Raw genomic sequence first — 16,906 nt, 5'->3', positions numbered from 1 at the left:
ACTCAAACGAACCAACAGATGGCAGCGCAGATGGTGCGCATTGCTGACTTCTTTGGTGTTCACAACCTCCTCGACATCCCTAGATGGAGTGAATGATAGAAAATCAGGGGATATCCTTCGAAGAAGATCCCACCATTAACCAAGTCCAACAAAACCAAAGAAACATACCCCAGACGAACGTGGTAAATCAGGGAGTAGGAGTCGAACCCCTAGGTCCTAAACCACAAAACCCAAGGGAAAGACAACCAAGGGTAGTAATGGTGAATAAGAACCAAGATGCTGACGAAGTCATACATCAAATTCGACGTGATGATATGGCGACGGACAATAACCTAGCAGCCATGGTCGAAAAAATATGGCGCGAAATGGGGTGAATGTGGGCCCTCATAGGCCAAATTATACATCACCGTTGTCTGAATATATTTTGCAGTCAGAATTACCTCCTAAGTGGAAAGTCCCCAAGTTTACTAAGTTTTCTGGGGACACTAACGAGTCCATTGTCAAACACGTGGCTAGGTACCTAATAAAAGCGAGGGAAATTGCTAATAACGAGAACCTAAGGATAAAAAATTTCCCAAGTTCCCTTACAAAGAATGCATTTTCGTGGTTCACCACGTTGCCAGCAAATTCAATTCATGATTGGACTCAACAGGAAAGGTTGTTCCATGAACAATTCTATATGGGACAGTCGAAGATGAGTTTGAAGGAATTGACTAGTGTTAAACGAAAATTCTCTGAGCCAATAGATGATTATTTGAATATATTCAGTTTGCTCAAGGCCAGATGTTTTACACAAGTGTCTGAGCACGAATTGGTCGAAATGGCCACTGATGGCCTTAATTATTCCATTAGGAAGAAAATGGATACTCAATATGTAAGGGACATGGCCCAGTTGACTGACAGAGTTCGACGGGAAGAGCACCCGAAGACTGAAAAAGCTAGGGGAAATAAAAATAACAAGAGGGAAATGGTAACCTATGTTGAGTTGGATGAAGATGATCTAGAAGCGTATATTGGTCCCCTAAATTTCGACGAAAGCGAAGTGGACCTCACTGAGTTGAAGCAAGGACCACCTTACTCTTGCAAAGTCCTAGCGCCTTCGAATGGAAAAAACCCAGTCGAACCAGAAAAGAGTGATGATTTCCCTAAGAAAACATACACCTTCGACGTCACCAAGTGTGACGAGATTTTCGATTTATTAGTTAAAGATGGCCAGATGATAGTGCCTCTAGGTGCTAAAATACCTCCTCTAGAAAAAGAAAAAAGAGGGGGTTTTGTAAGTACCATAACTTTTTGGGCCATAAAACTTCACAATGTTTTCTCTTCAGGGACCTTGTGCAGAAGGCTATCAGAGAATGAAGGCTCAAGTTCGGAGATAAGTCAAAGTCTCAAATGAGGACCAATTCAGATCCTCTCCTGTGGCAGACACCCACTTAGCTGAACCATCTTTTGTTAATATGGTGGAAGTATCTGCGGACTACGCCAAGAAAGTTGTAACCAAGGAGTCGCTGAAGGCTTCAACAAGGGAACCACTGAGGGTTTCGTTCTAGAAGTCACTGAAGTCTTTAACAAGGGAACCATTGAGGGTTCCAGCCAAATGATCACAACAAATGAAACTATTGAAGGTTTCATACTGGTTAATAACATAACTGAGGCCACTAAGGGCCTTAGAATCAATTTACAGGATTTGGACATCACTGAGGATGCCAGCTTAACGGTTAACATGGTCGAAGTGACCCAAGAGACTGAGATGGAGGTTGACGAACAAAGACTCGGGTAAGAGGAGTATGTCAAAGTAGATTATCCCAAGCAAGATGAAAGCTTGGTCGAATTCCTTCACTGATGCCAGAGGAAGAAATATGAGGTAATGATGTGCCTAAGGTGTAGCCCAGTCTTTGATAGAAAGGCAATAGAGAATGTCGAGGGGGTTCGACTAGCCAAGAACAAGATAAACTGGAGAGACATTAACAACCATTTTGCCTTCGACAGGAGGGGGTACTCAGGAAGCAAGAGGAAGCAAGACCAAGACCCCGTGGCTACAAACCACCCACCTTCAAGCATACAACTGATGCCCCTAAGAGTAAGTGGGTGAAGCTTGTCGAAAGAGGGGAGCAAGTCTATAAGAAGTGGAAAAACTTTGAAGTAGAGAGAGGTTCCTCACTGGCATACCGTAACGAATTCCAAACCTCAAAATAGTTAGTGTATCGCTCCAAAAACTACAAAGGGAAAAACCTTATGTCACGATCTTAGTGGAGGAGTGTCATACCCCAAAATTCATCCTACCCTTCACAATGTTCATGTAGGTCACTAACCATAACATTGGCATATCATCATAAGCATTCATCCCATTTGAATAAGCATGGTTCGACATAAGGAGACACGTGACTTGAATTCATGGCTTGTACTGGTACCTGGTGGATACTAGGGTTCATCAACAATTTGATGTGAATCAAACAATCAGACCCCCATCTCTTGGTTTATAACATTGGTGGACACTTTCACTTGCCTAGTAAATCGCTCATCCCGAGGCATTTGATCAAGCATGATCATGCCTCGATTTTTTAGTTTTAGCATATATCTTGTTGACTGGATATCCCTTGGTTTTATACCTCATTTCACTCATGGATCCAGGCTCATTCAAAGTCATCCATTTGATTCTTGAGTCCATGTGTCTTGATGCATGATTTCATTAGCATATTCACGCTTCCATTCATCTTCTTTGGCCATTGGTCCACTCTCTCAGTCAAGGTCTTGGATTCATTGATTGTGTAATAAATTGCATGATATTGGTTCATAATATGTATTCAAATTTGAATTTGACTTTGTTTGAATTTCCAGGTGAAACCGTACTTGGTCATCTATCTCATGTAGCATAAATGTCCATGTTATCTCATCTTTTTTTCAAATCGATAATTCAAGTTAATCTTTGATAATTCAAATCGATTTTGGTAATTCAAAGTAATCTTTGATAATTCAAATCGACTTTGATGGTTCGAATTAATTCTTGATAATTCAAAATTTTTATTTCAATTTAATTTTTAGAATTCTCTCTTTTATTCATTTCATTTTTGTGGGCCAATATTGTTGGTCCATTCTCTTTTTTCCTTTTCTTTTCTTCATAACAAAAATTTAACATTTTCTACATTGTATTAAGGCCCATGTCCATTAATCCATTCCACAATCCAAGTATCCAATTACAATTCATATCCAAATTTTCAAACCAATCCCATTTCATTTAAATCCAAATCCGTTCAACCCACACTTTGGCCCATATCCAATTGTAAACCCATTAATTCCCATCCATAATCCAAACTTTCTGCATAGGACAAAAGTGAGTGACGTGAACAACAAGCATGTGAACAGCAGCATCAAAACGCAAAAAGCTGCAGGACGGTGTTGGTTCAAAGAGAAAATGCAAAGTGCAAGCTGAGCAAATGACGACAAACGTAAAACAGCAATAACCAAAGCTTAACGGCACACTGCTGTAGCCAACTGCGCGAGCCATGACAACAAACCGCAATAGTGAAACACCGACAATGCCAAAACACAAATCTGGTAACGAAACGCAGCGGCTGCTCACAGCAGCAAATAGAACGGCGAAACAGAAAACGCTGCATGAACCAACATCAAATCAATCTAAAGCCAACGGAAAAAGCTGCGAAGTTGAAAACAAAACATCAGCCAAAAGCTAAGCCAAACGGCAGCTGCGTAGAGAAGCTAAACTAGTTCTCGAAAGCGCACGAAAACCAAAAGCTCCAAAGCTACTTCCAAGAAGCCACATAAAAGCTGCTACTTAAGCCGCTAACTTGAAAACACGAAACGCACAAACCAAGGGCGGCAAACCGATTTCTAATTACCTGCATATTAACAATAAAACTCAGACTTTAACAGAAATTAGAAAGAAATTAACATCTAAAAAATTTTCTCCGTTTCAAACTAACCGTTTAACAAACTAATTCACGGTGTGAAGAAACGTTTAACAGAATTGGATTGAGAGGAACTAACAGAGGCTAACGAATCTAACAGATAAAGAACGTATAAAAAGCCAACACGGTGATTTACTTGGTTTTTTTTTCTTTATTCCTTTTTCTCAGATTCGCAGGGCTCTCGTTCTCTTCTCCCTCGCAATCTCACCGGATAATCGCATTCTCGTCATTCCCTCTGGAATCGGAAAACATCACGCAATCCTTCACCCTCCGTTTTCCCTCGAAAGCTCACCCTTCGAATCTCAGAAGTTCTTCCTTCGACGTTCACACGACCGCACTCAATCAACCGACGGCGATGTAGCAGTAGCGGGAGATCTCGAGAAGAAGAAGATACCGGAAATCAAAAGCTCGATCCGACACTTGCAAAATCCAGTGAATTCTCTTTTTTTGATTTCAATATTGCTTCCCTTTGGTTGCACGCACGATCACGAACAAGATCGAGCGATGCAAATCTTGAATCACTGAGTCGTATGTGGTGAACGCGAGGTTGTGAGGATGAACGCACCATTGGACTGGATCGTTCCTCCTTGTTCGGGCCGAAGTGATGCGAGCAGACGATTATGGAAGAGCCTCTAAGATGGAGAAGTCCCGCGTTGCAGAAGCTCTTCTCCAGCATTGCCTCAACTCTCGTGAGCGGCACGAAGTAGATTTGTTCCTGTGTGAGCATTTTGGTTGTGTTGAATATTTGGGCCTAAGGCCCAAGCGAGCATTTCCGTTCCGCACCCCTTGTTTGTTGGCCATAGTCTACGCGAGTGGGCTTGAGGCTTCCATTAATCAATCCCTGCGCCTCCCACAGAACATGGGCCCCGTTTCCTGAATTTTTTTTTGTTTGTAAATCAGTTAGAGTTATTAGAATTAGGCAGAATTTTAGGTTTATTAGTTAATGGAATTCTTAGGTAATTAGGATTAACCAAGTTAATTAGGGTTAAACAATTTAATTAGGACTTAATGGAAATATGTAATTAGATTTGATTGATTTAGGATATAAAATTTGATTTAAATTTAGAAGTGTCAAATTAAGATTAGAAATTTTGGTTAAATTAGAATTGGGAGAAAATTAAGACATTAGTTAGAAAATCTCCTAGATTTAGCTTAGAGTTTTAGAAAATATTAAGAAATATTATTATAATTTTTAACTTAGAATTAGGAGTAAATAATAAATGTTAGAATTCTAGAATTTAATTTGGAATATTAATTATTAGATTTAGGTTAAAATAAAAATTTAGAATTAGAATTAAATAGTCTAATAAATTTTAGAACTTAATTAGACATTAATTAGATTAGAACATTAAAATTAGATAGATTTTAGGATTGATTTTAATTGGGATTTTCATAAAATAGAAATTTAATTCAATATTAACCATAAAATTGTTAATTGACGATTTTACCCCTAGTATTAGAAGTAGGTTAATTTTGTATGCTTCCCTAGTTGTAGGACTTATAAAATTTTCCCGTTGCTAGCTATTATTTCTCATGTGGTTAACCTTGGTTTTAATGCATGTTTAGATAGAGCTTAGACTTTAGAATTAGTTTTCACTTGAATGATTTTATTTCCGCACTCCCTTGTACTTTACATGTACCCCCCTCCCCTTTCCGATGTATGCTTTTACTTGCTTTCTTTTATTGTTTGATTAATTTTTCCTTAGGCATTAGGATCGTTCACCCATTCAAAATCGATAATCAAACCCTTGATCCAACGTGAAGCGGTCCTCTCATAAATAAAAAACAATAATCAAACCCTTGATCCAACGTCAATCGGTCTCTTTCTCAAGTCAAATTCGATAAGTAAACCCTTGATCCAACGTCAAGTGGTCTTTTTCCCAATCAAATCCAAAAATACAATAAATGGCGATTAGGATCGTACGTTACGAGTCTTAAGCGATAAAGCAGGGATGAGACTGGAGCTTTCCTACACTCATTCTGAATGCTTCGAACACAAGACGTTTGGTTTGGTAGTTTGAGGTATTCACCTTTATCCATAGTCTTTAGTGCAATCCGAAATCAATAACACTTTCTCTAAAACATAAAAACAACTCAACTCATTCAAACCTTTTGTTTGAGCCTTAGGGCGACACATTCGAAAACCCTTCTTCAAGGTAATAAAATCTACCAAATAAACACAAACAATTTTAAACCCACGAACTACGAAAGCTCTGATTTCTCACTTCAACAAGTGGGCATACGTAGGCACGATGATCCATTCCTTGGCGAGCACACTAATTTAAAATCTACCTCCACTCCGCATACCTTTGACAAGCAAGCATTCGATAAACAATACACACGTAAGCGCAAACATCCTAGATGGTTCCCATGGAATACCATGGATGTGAGGGGTGATAATACCTTCCCCTTCCATAACCGACTTCTGAACCAATCCGTGGTTGCGATGACCATTCTTTGGGATTTTCTCGATATTTTCCCCTTCCTTTGGAATAAATAAAAAACCGATGGCGACTCTGTATTTTTCGTGTAGCGACAAGGAGACAACAGAGGAGAAGAAAATCTGAACGAGAAGCTGGAGAAATTGAAAAGGAAGAATCAAGTAGTAATGTCCCCCTTAAACTGGATAGGAACGAAGAGAAGAAGCCTATCGAAAGAAGGCTTTTTTCCTCTCAAAAGGTGGAACCTGCAGAGAAGTCTGACCAAACAGCAACAAAAGATGATATATTGACGGATGATTTCGACACAAATTCAGATCCATCATTGGATATCACGTGTAACATGGTGTATGTGTTGCCTAGGGAATACGACAAAGTTATGGATATAGAGGAACATGAGGATGCAACTGATTATGGAAATGGCTAGGCATAGGCCAATTTGCTACTACGTAATAAATAATGGATGCGTAGAAGAGCAAAACGCCTTTTTTGAAAGGCACGACGAAGGGATGAAGAACCGCTTGAAACCTCTGTTTATTAGAGGCAAAGTGGAAAACTTCGGAGTGAATAAAATATTAGTGGATGATGGAGCGGATGTGAATTTAATGCATCATTACATGTTAAAAATAATAGGAAAGGATGATACTAACACTAAACCTCATGATATGGTTATATCAAACTATGAGAGGAAAGTTGATACTATAATGTGGGTAATTTAAGTGGACCTCACAGTCGGCACCATCACAAGGCCGATTATGTTTATGGTCATAGCGTCAAAAGCCAACTATAACCTACTTTTGGGTCGAGAATGGATCCATGGTATCGACGCGGTCCCTTATTCACTACATCAACGGATTTCAATCTGGCGAAACAATGGAATAGTGGAGAATATAGAGGCTGACAAAAGTTATTACATGGCAGAAGTCAAATAGGTGGATATCAGGCACTTCGACAAACACCTGACCCACATTTTCCCTTGTAATCCTGCAGGGTTCGACTTTACGCCAACTGACAATATCTTTTGTTCCTTGTACATACACCTAACCCATAGTTTCCAATGGGATATGGAGGTAGTAGGTGAAGAAGATATGGGATTCGGAGGAACAGAAGGAATCCAACCAACTGGTTCGGGAAGTGAATTTGATGACGATGTTTGAGTCAAAGACATTGAAAAAGGTTTCGCTTATATAGCCGAAAACAATTTAAAAGCGGCCTTAGAGGCTGAAGTCAAATACATGGTTGTCAAAGCCAAAAGGAGTGAAGCACACTTAGAAGGTCCTGGTAAGGACTTCAAGCCAGAACCACCTGATAAGGTTCAAGATGAAGTGCAAGGCCAGAGGCTCGATGCCATTTATGATGACGAGCTTTTGGGTTTCGAAAAGGATCCATTGGTTAACGATATAAAGATGTTAGCGCAAGTTCCTTTAGAAGAAATCGACTTGGGAGAAGGGGCAACCAAAAGGCCAACATACATAAGTGCTAACATCATCCTGAAACTCAAGGTCAAAGTAATCCAGCTGTTGGAAGAATACAAGGTCTGTTTTTCCTGGGATTACGATGAGATGCCGGGTCTAAGCAAGGAACTGGTCGAACTAAAGTTTCCTATATATCCTTAGAAGAAGCCAATCAAGCAGACTCCAAGGTGTTTTACACCTGAAGTTCTGTCAAAAGTCAAGGAAGAGGTCGAGAGGCTTCTCGAGTGGAATTTCATTCGTACGGCCAGGTATGTCGAATGGATTGCTAACATTGTACAAGTCATTAAGAAAAATGGCACTTTGAGGGTTTGCATTGACTTCGGAGATTTGAATGTTGCAACCCCAAAGGATGAATATCCAATGCCCATAGCAGAAATGCTTGTTGATTCCGCTGTAGGGAATGAATATCTTAGTATGCTCGACGGATATTCTGGGTATAACCAGATTTTCATTGTTGACGAAGACGTGCCAAAAACGGAATTTCGATGCCCCGTCGCCTTAGGCACCTACAAATGGGTGGTGATGCCCTTTGGAAAAAAATGTTAGGGCAACGTATCAAAGAGAATTAAACACTATATTCCATGACTTCATTGAAACTTTCATGCAGATTTATATTGATGACATTGTGGTTAAGCCTATTTCAGGAAGAAGTCATATAGGCTATCTTCGACAATCATTTGAAAGAATGAGGAAACATGGTCTAAAGATGAATCCTATTAAATGTGCTTTTTGTGTGCAGGATGGGGATTTTCTATGCTTTGTGGTCCATAAGAAAGGAATCGAAATTAATCAAAACAAGACCAATGCCATCATGGAAGCGAAAGCGCCATCAACGAAGAAGGAACTGCAGTCGCTGCTAGGAAAGATCATTTTCCTAATGAGGTTCATCTCAAACTTAAGTGGCAAGACTCAAGTTGTCTCACCTCTACTTCGACTCAATAAGGAAGGTTTTGAATAGGGGCAAGCACAACAAGAGGCTTTCGACAAGATCAAAGACTATCTTGTTCATCCTCCAATTCTGACGCCTCCTTATAAGAATAGATGTAGAAAGACTATGTTGGCTCAAGAGGATGAAAATGGCGTCGAAAGACTATGTTGGCTCAAGAGGATGAAAATGGCGTCGAAAGAGCCATTTACTACCTTAGTAGAGTATTAAATGATGTAGAAACTAGATATAGTATAATCAAAAAGTTATGTCCATGTCTATATTTATCATGTAAAAAATTGAAGCTTATATAAAGCCAATTGATGTTTACATTTCGTCTCACTTCGACATTATTAAACATATGCTATCGAAATAAATTTTACATAGTCGAATCGGTAAACGGGCACTGGCCTTAAATGAATATTCTTTAACTTACATGACTTTAAAGGCTGTTAAGGGACAAGTGGTAATAAACTTTATAGTCGACCACTCTATAGTCGAAAACTTCCTAAACTATCTAAAGCTTGAACCCTGGAAATTATACTTTGATGGTTCTAGTCATAAAGATGGAACATGTGTGGGAGTATTGATTATTTCTCCTAACAAAATTCCAACAAAATTCAATTATAAGGCTGAAGGCCTTTGTTCAAACAACGAGGATGAATATGAGGCTTTGATAGCCGGACTTGAGATCTTGTTGGAATTGGGGAAACTCGAGTAGAAATAATAGGCGACTCAGAGTTATTCATAAAACAAATTACAAAGGAGTATAAATGTGTTAAAGAAAATATTATAATGTACTTTGTAATAGCCAATAGACTATTACGAAGGTTCAAAATGATAAGCATTCGACACATACCTCGACTTGAGAACCAAGACGCCAATGACTTGGCTCAAATTGCTTCTGAATATAAGATTTCAAAAGAAAAATTGCAAAATGCAATCGAAGCCAGAGGAAGAGTTGTGTTAACCAAGTTATCCCCAACAAATTTGGAAACAACAAAGTTAGGGTATGTTGACGGAGAGAATTTTGAGATACTAGCCATAGACAGTTTGGTAGACGCAGATTGGAGAAAGCCATAGTAGAATACTTAGAAAATCCAACAAAGTGCTGAACGAAAAGTCAAGTATCGCGCTTTAACTTATATTCTTATAGGGAACAAACTATTTAAAAAGACGCCTAAAGGAGTCTTACTTAAATGCCTTAGTGAATCAGAGGCATACTTAACTCTCTATAGTGTCTATAGTGGGGCCTGTGGGGCACATTAGGTATGCCACAAGATGAAATGGTTGTTGTTTCGACAAGGGATATATTATCCCACCATGCTTAAGGATTGTATTGAGTTCGCTAAAGGGTGCCAAGAGTGTCAGATACAAGCAGGCATACAACATGCCCCTGCAAACGAACTACACCCCATCGTGAAGCCTTGGCCCTTTAGAGGTTGGGTGTTAGATCTAGTTGGAGAAATTCGACGAGCATCATATAAGAGTCAAAGGTACATTCTAGTGGGTATAAATTATTTCACTAAATGGATTGAAGTTATACCTTTGGCGAATGTTGATCAAGAGGAAGTGATTGAATTCATCCAAAAGCATATCATTTATAGGTTTGGAATCCCATAAACTATTACAACTGATCAAGGATCAGTTTTCACTGTTCGAAAGGTTCAGGAGTTTGCGAAAGAAATGGGGTTCAAGCTATTGACATTTACACCTTATTATGCTCAGGCAAATGGTCAAGTCGAAGCAGCAAATAAGGTAGTTATTGGATTGGTTAAGAAACACGTGGGGAAAAGGCCAAGGAATTGGCATAAGACATTGGACCAAATTTTATGGGCATGTCAAACCTCCCCTAAAGAGGCTACGAATACTACACCTTTTTGACTGACATATGGTCACGACACAATATTACCAATTGAAATCTATCTTCAATCAACAAGGGTCCAAAGGAAAAATGAGATCCTGTCTGAATCTTATTGGAACATGATGTTGGACGATTTGGTTGACTTATATGAAGAAAGATTAAAAGCCTTGGAGTTATTAAAGAGGCAAAAAAAGATATTAGAGAAAGCATACAATAAAAGGGTGAAACTTAAAACGTTTTCGCTTGAAGACTTAGTTTGGAAAGTAATCCTACCCATGGATCGAAAGGATTGAGCATTAGGTAAATGGTCCCCTAAGTGGGAAGACCCTTTTCAAATTATCCAAGTCTTTTCTAATGGCACAGACGATATCGAAGAATTAAATGAAGAACGAAGAGTCCTAAGAGTAAACTGGAGATATTTGAAAAAATATAGGTCGGTGATTCAGGAAGTAAAAATAATGACAGAATAAATCATACACAACAATCGAAGCCAAAATGGAATGTCGAAATAGATTAATGCCAATATGGCTAAGTTATTACACAAATGCTACAAAGGGCTTAAAGTTCAACAATTACAACGAAACTAAAAGGGACAGAGAAGCCTTCATCCTTTGGTACTTCGACTTTTGAAGTCTCAAGCACCGTTCATAAATAGATTTGTTTGAAATAAGACTGTCAATTTCCTTTTCCAGTTACTGAGCCATTTCGACGTGATGCATGCCAACTTATATTTCCTTGGCCAGTTCATCTTGATCAAGTTTTTAGAGTTCATCTTTGCGGTCCTTGGCCTTGGTAATCTTGGCTTGCAATTCCTTTATTTATTGCTCCCAAGCTTCAATGTTTTTGTCACAAACTTTGACCTCCCTTTTGTTCTTCTCAGAGCCCCTCTCCAGTTCTACAACTTTTACAGTAGATTTGGTGGCGGCGTCCCATTCGGCTGCTTGGGTCTCTGATTTGTTTTGGATTTTGGTCGAAGTTTCCCTTATACGATTAAGTTCCGCAATAAGTTGATCAATCAACCACCCTAGTTCCATGATGACATCAACCACTTCTGGGGAAGCGTTCAAGATGTTAACTTGCTTCAAGAGATCTTTGATCCCAAAGTAAGCAGTAATGTCTTTCTCCAAGAGTTGGAACAGGTCATTGTCGAAGGCTTTTCCTTTGATTTTTAGGAGCAATTCATCACCAGATTTTCTTGTAGATTTGCCATCTGACACTGTTAAAGTACTAGGTCTTTTCTCAGTTGAGATGCCCCTTGCACTAATAATGGCCTTCAGGTATTCCGCTGATTTTCTCTTTTCCAACGCTTCGAGCTCTTCTGGAGAGAGGGCAACAGTTTTTACGGTCGAAGGTGCTATGGCCTTTTTTGCAGGATCAGAAATTAGTTTGGTCTTATGCATGTCTTTGTTTTACTCATTCTCTACTTCAGTATCTTGTTCCTCTTCTTCATCCTCAGCAGGCTCCGTGTGAAGGTTGGACATATAATGATCCTCTTCTTCGTCATCTGGGCCATCAGTGCCTTGGTTTGCAATCATTGGAGATCCATCTTCAGATATGTCTTTGACAACATCATCAACATTCAGCATCTTATCATCCTCTTCCCCCTCAACAGAGGCATTTTTCTCTTATTCATCCCCATGCTCAAAATCACTGGTATGATCCTTTTGCATTTCTTCAATAGGCTTGTCCACTTCATCTGTAGACTCTTTTGTCGAATCTTTGGGAAATTTGGGATGATAAAAGGGAATGTTGGTGAGGTGATAAGAGGGAGTGCTGGTAGGGTGGTAAGAAGGACCGCTACTGCTTACTGGGATTATTTTTTTGATGATTGGTTTGTTTGTCTATCTACGACCCCCTGGAAAAGACAAATCAAACATGGATGAGTCGAAAACTAATAGAAGCAATTAATAACTTGAGAAATTAAGGTAAAGTTTTTTTTGTTTACCTTAGGACCTTCAGCCTCAGGGCTAGAAGTTTTCTTCGCTGACACCTTTATAGCCTTTATTTTTGGTGAGAAAGAGCATTAGAGGTCTTTATTTGCTTCTTTTTCTTCTTCGTTGGTTTTGTGGTATCCGGTGAGAGATCACCATCTCTGAATCGATTATTTGAACTTGGGGTTCCTTTTGCTTTTATTTTTTGGGTGTTGGCGATGGTTTTCGACCTGCCTGCAAGAAAAGACGTCTCAATAATAAAAAGACATGAAGGTTTATACAAAAAATTATATATGAAGTGTACCTTCATTGTTGTTATTTTGTTGGTGTTTCCTTCATCTTTCTCTCTGACAACATCTTTGTTCGTGGAAGTAGATTCCTTGGCAGGTATTTTCACGGCTGAAATAAAACCAAGATAATTATCACAAATAAGAGAAAGTTAAGAAATTGAGAAGAAATAAAGTCAAAGAACCTCCCATTCCACACCTTCGTATATTGGACACTCTATGGGTACATGTTCTATGCCAATATGAAGATGTCCTTTGAAACTGTCCAGAGTATGCTTAGTCGGAACCACCCGCTGGACACGCTTTTTGTAATTCTTGTCAAAGGATTTTTAAAAAATCCCCACAGGCGAACCAGTCTGGGAACGGAGGGCTAAAGGCCACGCCGAAGTCAGCACTTGGAAGTCGAGGAAACTTTGGGGGATGCATTCTAAAGGCTAGTCCGTACCATTGTTCAGGTTAAACGAATGAATGCAGTTTTAAATCCTCTATTTTCTTTGAAAATTTCTCTTTTAGAGTAATTGTTGCTTCACGGATGGTTCGACTAAGATCATCAGGTCTATAGGCAGTCTCAAAGTACTTTTGGAATGCTTGGATTTCTTTGACATGAGTTGAAGTACCTTTCTTGGCTTTGTCCTTCACAGAGGTGAAAGCTCTGGTCATATGTTTAGTAAAAGCAAGAACGTCAAAAACTTCTTCAGTATAATAATTTTTCCACCAAGTATCAAACTCTTGGGTGCAGAGAAAGTATGGTTTGAATACAACAGGATTGAATTGTGTTTTTCCAAAGTATCGAGCTATGAGCTTGTCGCTTTGGGCTTTTGTGTGTATCATGTTGTAGAGTATGAGGGAATTCTTTTTGGCAAAGAGTGGCTTTGGCATAATTTGAATAAGTCTAAATTGTCTAGAGAGACAAGATTGGGTTGGTAGCTCAAGAGGGTGAATTGGTTCCTCGATTGCCTGAGCCTAGTTAGCAGTAGTTTGGGGGTGTGAAATGCCTCCCAGATGCCAAGGGATTCCGCTTCTTGGTCTTTCGATGGAGCATGTAACTTTCTCGTGAACCACTCAGGGCCATGCATCTTGTGGGAGAATGGAGCCATGGATGGAGTGAAGTTATATCGTTTGGCAAACATCGTTACATAGTCAGTGAAGGTTTGTTGCAGATTCATTCCTTCATCACTAGGAGTCAACAAAGCAAGGCGTGTTCCTTCGACCCTCCTATTTTTGATCTCTTTAGCCTCTACATCTATGGGATTTCTAATTGGCATATATGCTTTGAAGGTTGCATTCAACCATAGTTGCACCAACCAGAAAAGACCAAAAAGTAGCAGGTTTCCTTTGGGTTGAATATTCTTAAGAGTTGTGACGCCTTCCCCTAGGGACTAATAAAGGCTAGCCAAGATCATTTATCTGAGACAAAGGTTATGTCCAACATGAAGTTGGTTCACCATAGTCAGGAATTTCTTCGTTACTTGAAGAGATTTGGAGCTAAAGACGCAGCGAGACAGCCAGAGGGCGAGGAAGGTAATGTGGTCTTGATCAGATACGTCGATGGAGTTTTTATCATGGTAATATGCTATAAGTGGTGAAAGCGGATTTGGTAGTGTCGAAAAAGATGGTATCCTCAGCCATAAGGTTTGGGTCGTAAGTTTCCCCAGTCGGTTTGAGCCTAATAATGGCAGCAATGTCGAAAAGTGTGGGTGTCATCATGCCACAAGGGAAATGAAAATTATTGTGGGTGTTATCCCAAAAATACAGAGAAAAAACTAACATAGACTGGCAATACCCAACTCCAACCTTCGACAATTGAATCATGTCGAAGATACCCATGTTTTTCCAGACTTGGGATTTCTTATTTTCTATCTTTTTTAACCAACCTAGATAATCTAATGGGTCTTTGAATAAAGGACACAATCTAAATACCCTAAAACCATTATTCATATAGTCTAGGTCGATGGGTTTTTCTATCGAAGACGTACTTTGGTTGTCAGGGTGTGGGTTTTCCACAGTTTCAGTTTCATCGCTAGCCCTAAGCTTCTTCCCATGAGGCTATTAGGGTTAGAATTTGTATATGATAAGGTTCCTAACATAGCATGCATTTTACCAAAAATAGAAATAGGAATTAATACATGTGATTGGTAGATCCTTCTATTTTCTTCAGCAAATGGAGGCTCGGGTATGTACTGTTGGATACCCATAGCGTTTGGTCCTAATACTTTATGAACTGGAGCGAGAACAAATGATTTCCTGGAATCTTTTATATCCTTTTGTTGAATCTTTAGTATTTTTGGTAGAAGACGCCATTGATGCAGAGGATTTGAAGAAAAACTGGGTTTTTGTTTTGTGGAAGATGAAGAGTTTGAGAGGAACTTTTTCTTTGTTAAGAGAGGTTTCAGAATGGGAAAAGTTGAACAAAGGTGATATTCTCTATTTACAGATGAGTGAAGTAGAAATGGTTCACTTCAAAGCATTAATGGTTGAAAGGATAGTGGGACACGTGCCATTCGAAGAGCAAGTGATGGAACAGTGGCAGTTGAGCTAGCCCACGATCTCCTAGGAGCTAGAAGTGTGATAATTGTAAAAAAGATTCTCGCATGCTTTTGAGAAGGCGTTTAAGAAAATGGGTCATTATGATCATGACATCATAGTAGATGGAGAGTCTGTGGCGTCGAAAGAAACTTTTAAAAAATGCCTTTTTCTCCGTTTGGTCGAAAATGACATTTTTTGGGGGGCAATTTGTAAATTGAGATTTTGACGCCAAGGTTAGATTAAGTATGATGGGCAAAAGAAATATTTTGTTTGTTTCAACTTCGACATGAAAAAGGAAATGATATCGAATACGGAGATCCTGTGGAGGAGATCTTTTGTATAAGAAGGAGATGTTGGTTTTAAAACTTAAAAATATTTATGGGTTTAGATCGCAATTTCGACAAAAGCAATATTGGCGCTGCCTTCGACGAAAGATTTTGAATTTTCAATAAGGATGGTAACTGTCTTTTGTCCTTATCCATTTATCTAAGAAGGGCGCGTGTAGAGCTACGAAGAAATGAGGACATGCAAGAAAAACGTGTCATTTTCTGGAGGAAACACCGTTGATATTGGTTCTTTTCGACTTAGTATAAATAAGGGTCTTAGTGTATAGGATTTCCGTGTGTTCAATCATTGTACAAATACTCACAAATTACTCTAAGTATCTAAGTGTATATGAGAAACAAGATTGTTGAGAATGTACGTATGAGTTACCATTTTTTCATTTTAATTGAAATTGTTCGTAGTTTATCCATTATTCATTCTTATTGCAATTTACTTTGAAGTTCTTTTATTGCAATTCGTTTACACATTCTGCATTCTGATTTTAAACTTTAAACAACATTCTCAAAGCATGAGCATTGTCGAAGTGTTCATAGACTTTCAAAAAACAATTAAACAAGAGCACATGTCCTAGGATTCACTAGTTGATCCTGTAAAGTAAACCATTTTTGGAGACCAAAGTTTGTTTACCAATTTTCACGGTAAAAAGTTAGACTATGGTTATTTGGGCCAATAAAGTGAAATTTATTGGAGAATTTCTTTTCTCGCCCTTAAAACCTCTTTGAAAGCCTTTATTTCGACCAAACTACTCTTTGATTTTGCATTGAAGACTCAAAATTCTAGAATTCATACCATTTCAATATATCTCATGCTCATAATTAGAAACTCATACTCACCATATCTCTCTTCTTTCAAAATCTTAGTAAAAACCTCTCAGAAACACAAATTTTATGTTTCAAATGGCAATCAAATTATTAATAAACTTCACACATCATTTTCATTGAATGCAAAAGTAATATAACTTTTAAACATTCCTCATTGTATTTTTCATAGCGTTTTCATTATGTTAAAGTCACTTAGTTTGTACTAGTTTAATTCTTATTAAAGAATTTGAGCATGCATCTAATGCGCATTTAAGTTGTACAATCCAAATAAGTGGTGAACCTCCATAATGAAAATTCATATCCTAGAGTATGAATTGAGTGTTTTCCAAATTTGTATGTTTTAAATTTAATTAATTTTCACCATTTTA

At 38.6% G+C, this 16,906-nt stretch overlaps 1 protein-coding gene and 1 long non-coding RNA gene across 2 annotated transcripts; one reads left to right on the top strand and one right to left on the bottom strand.

Annotated features, from left to right (window-relative positions):
- Positions 1-355: 355 nt before the first annotated feature.
- Positions 356-1,396, top strand: LOC127129786 (uncharacterized). The gene has a single exon (XM_051058911.1). The coding sequence runs from the start codon at positions 356-358 to the stop codon at positions 1,394-1,396; it is 1,041 nt and encodes a 346-aa protein (XP_050914868.1).
- A 1,740-nt stretch (positions 1,397-3,136) lies between these two features.
- On the bottom strand, positions 3,137-4,721 carry LOC127128937 (uncharacterized). Its single transcript, XR_007806093.1, has 2 exons — positions 3,942-4,721; positions 3,137-3,857 (listed from the first exon to the last, which is right to left on the bottom strand). It is a non-coding gene; the product is annotated as an uncharacterized LOC127128937 (long non-coding RNA).
- Between the last annotated feature and the right edge of the window lie 12,185 nt (positions 4,722-16,906).

This window comes from Lathyrus oleraceus, chromosome 3, assembly GCF_024323335.1.
Source record: "Lathyrus oleraceus cultivar Zhongwan6 chromosome 3, CAAS_Psat_ZW6_1.0, whole genome shotgun sequence".
In the NCBI taxonomy this organism is placed as follows: Eukaryota; Viridiplantae; Streptophyta; class Magnoliopsida; order Fabales; family Fabaceae; genus Lathyrus; species Lathyrus oleraceus.
Note: the sequence above shows the minus strand (reverse complement) of the source record. Positions and strands in the feature narration are given on the sequence as shown.

Coding starts and splice junctions, on each gene's coding strand:
- LOC127129786 (XM_051058911.1), top strand. CDS start 356: ATGGCGCGAAATGGGGTGAATGTGGGCCCTCATAGGCCAAATTATACA.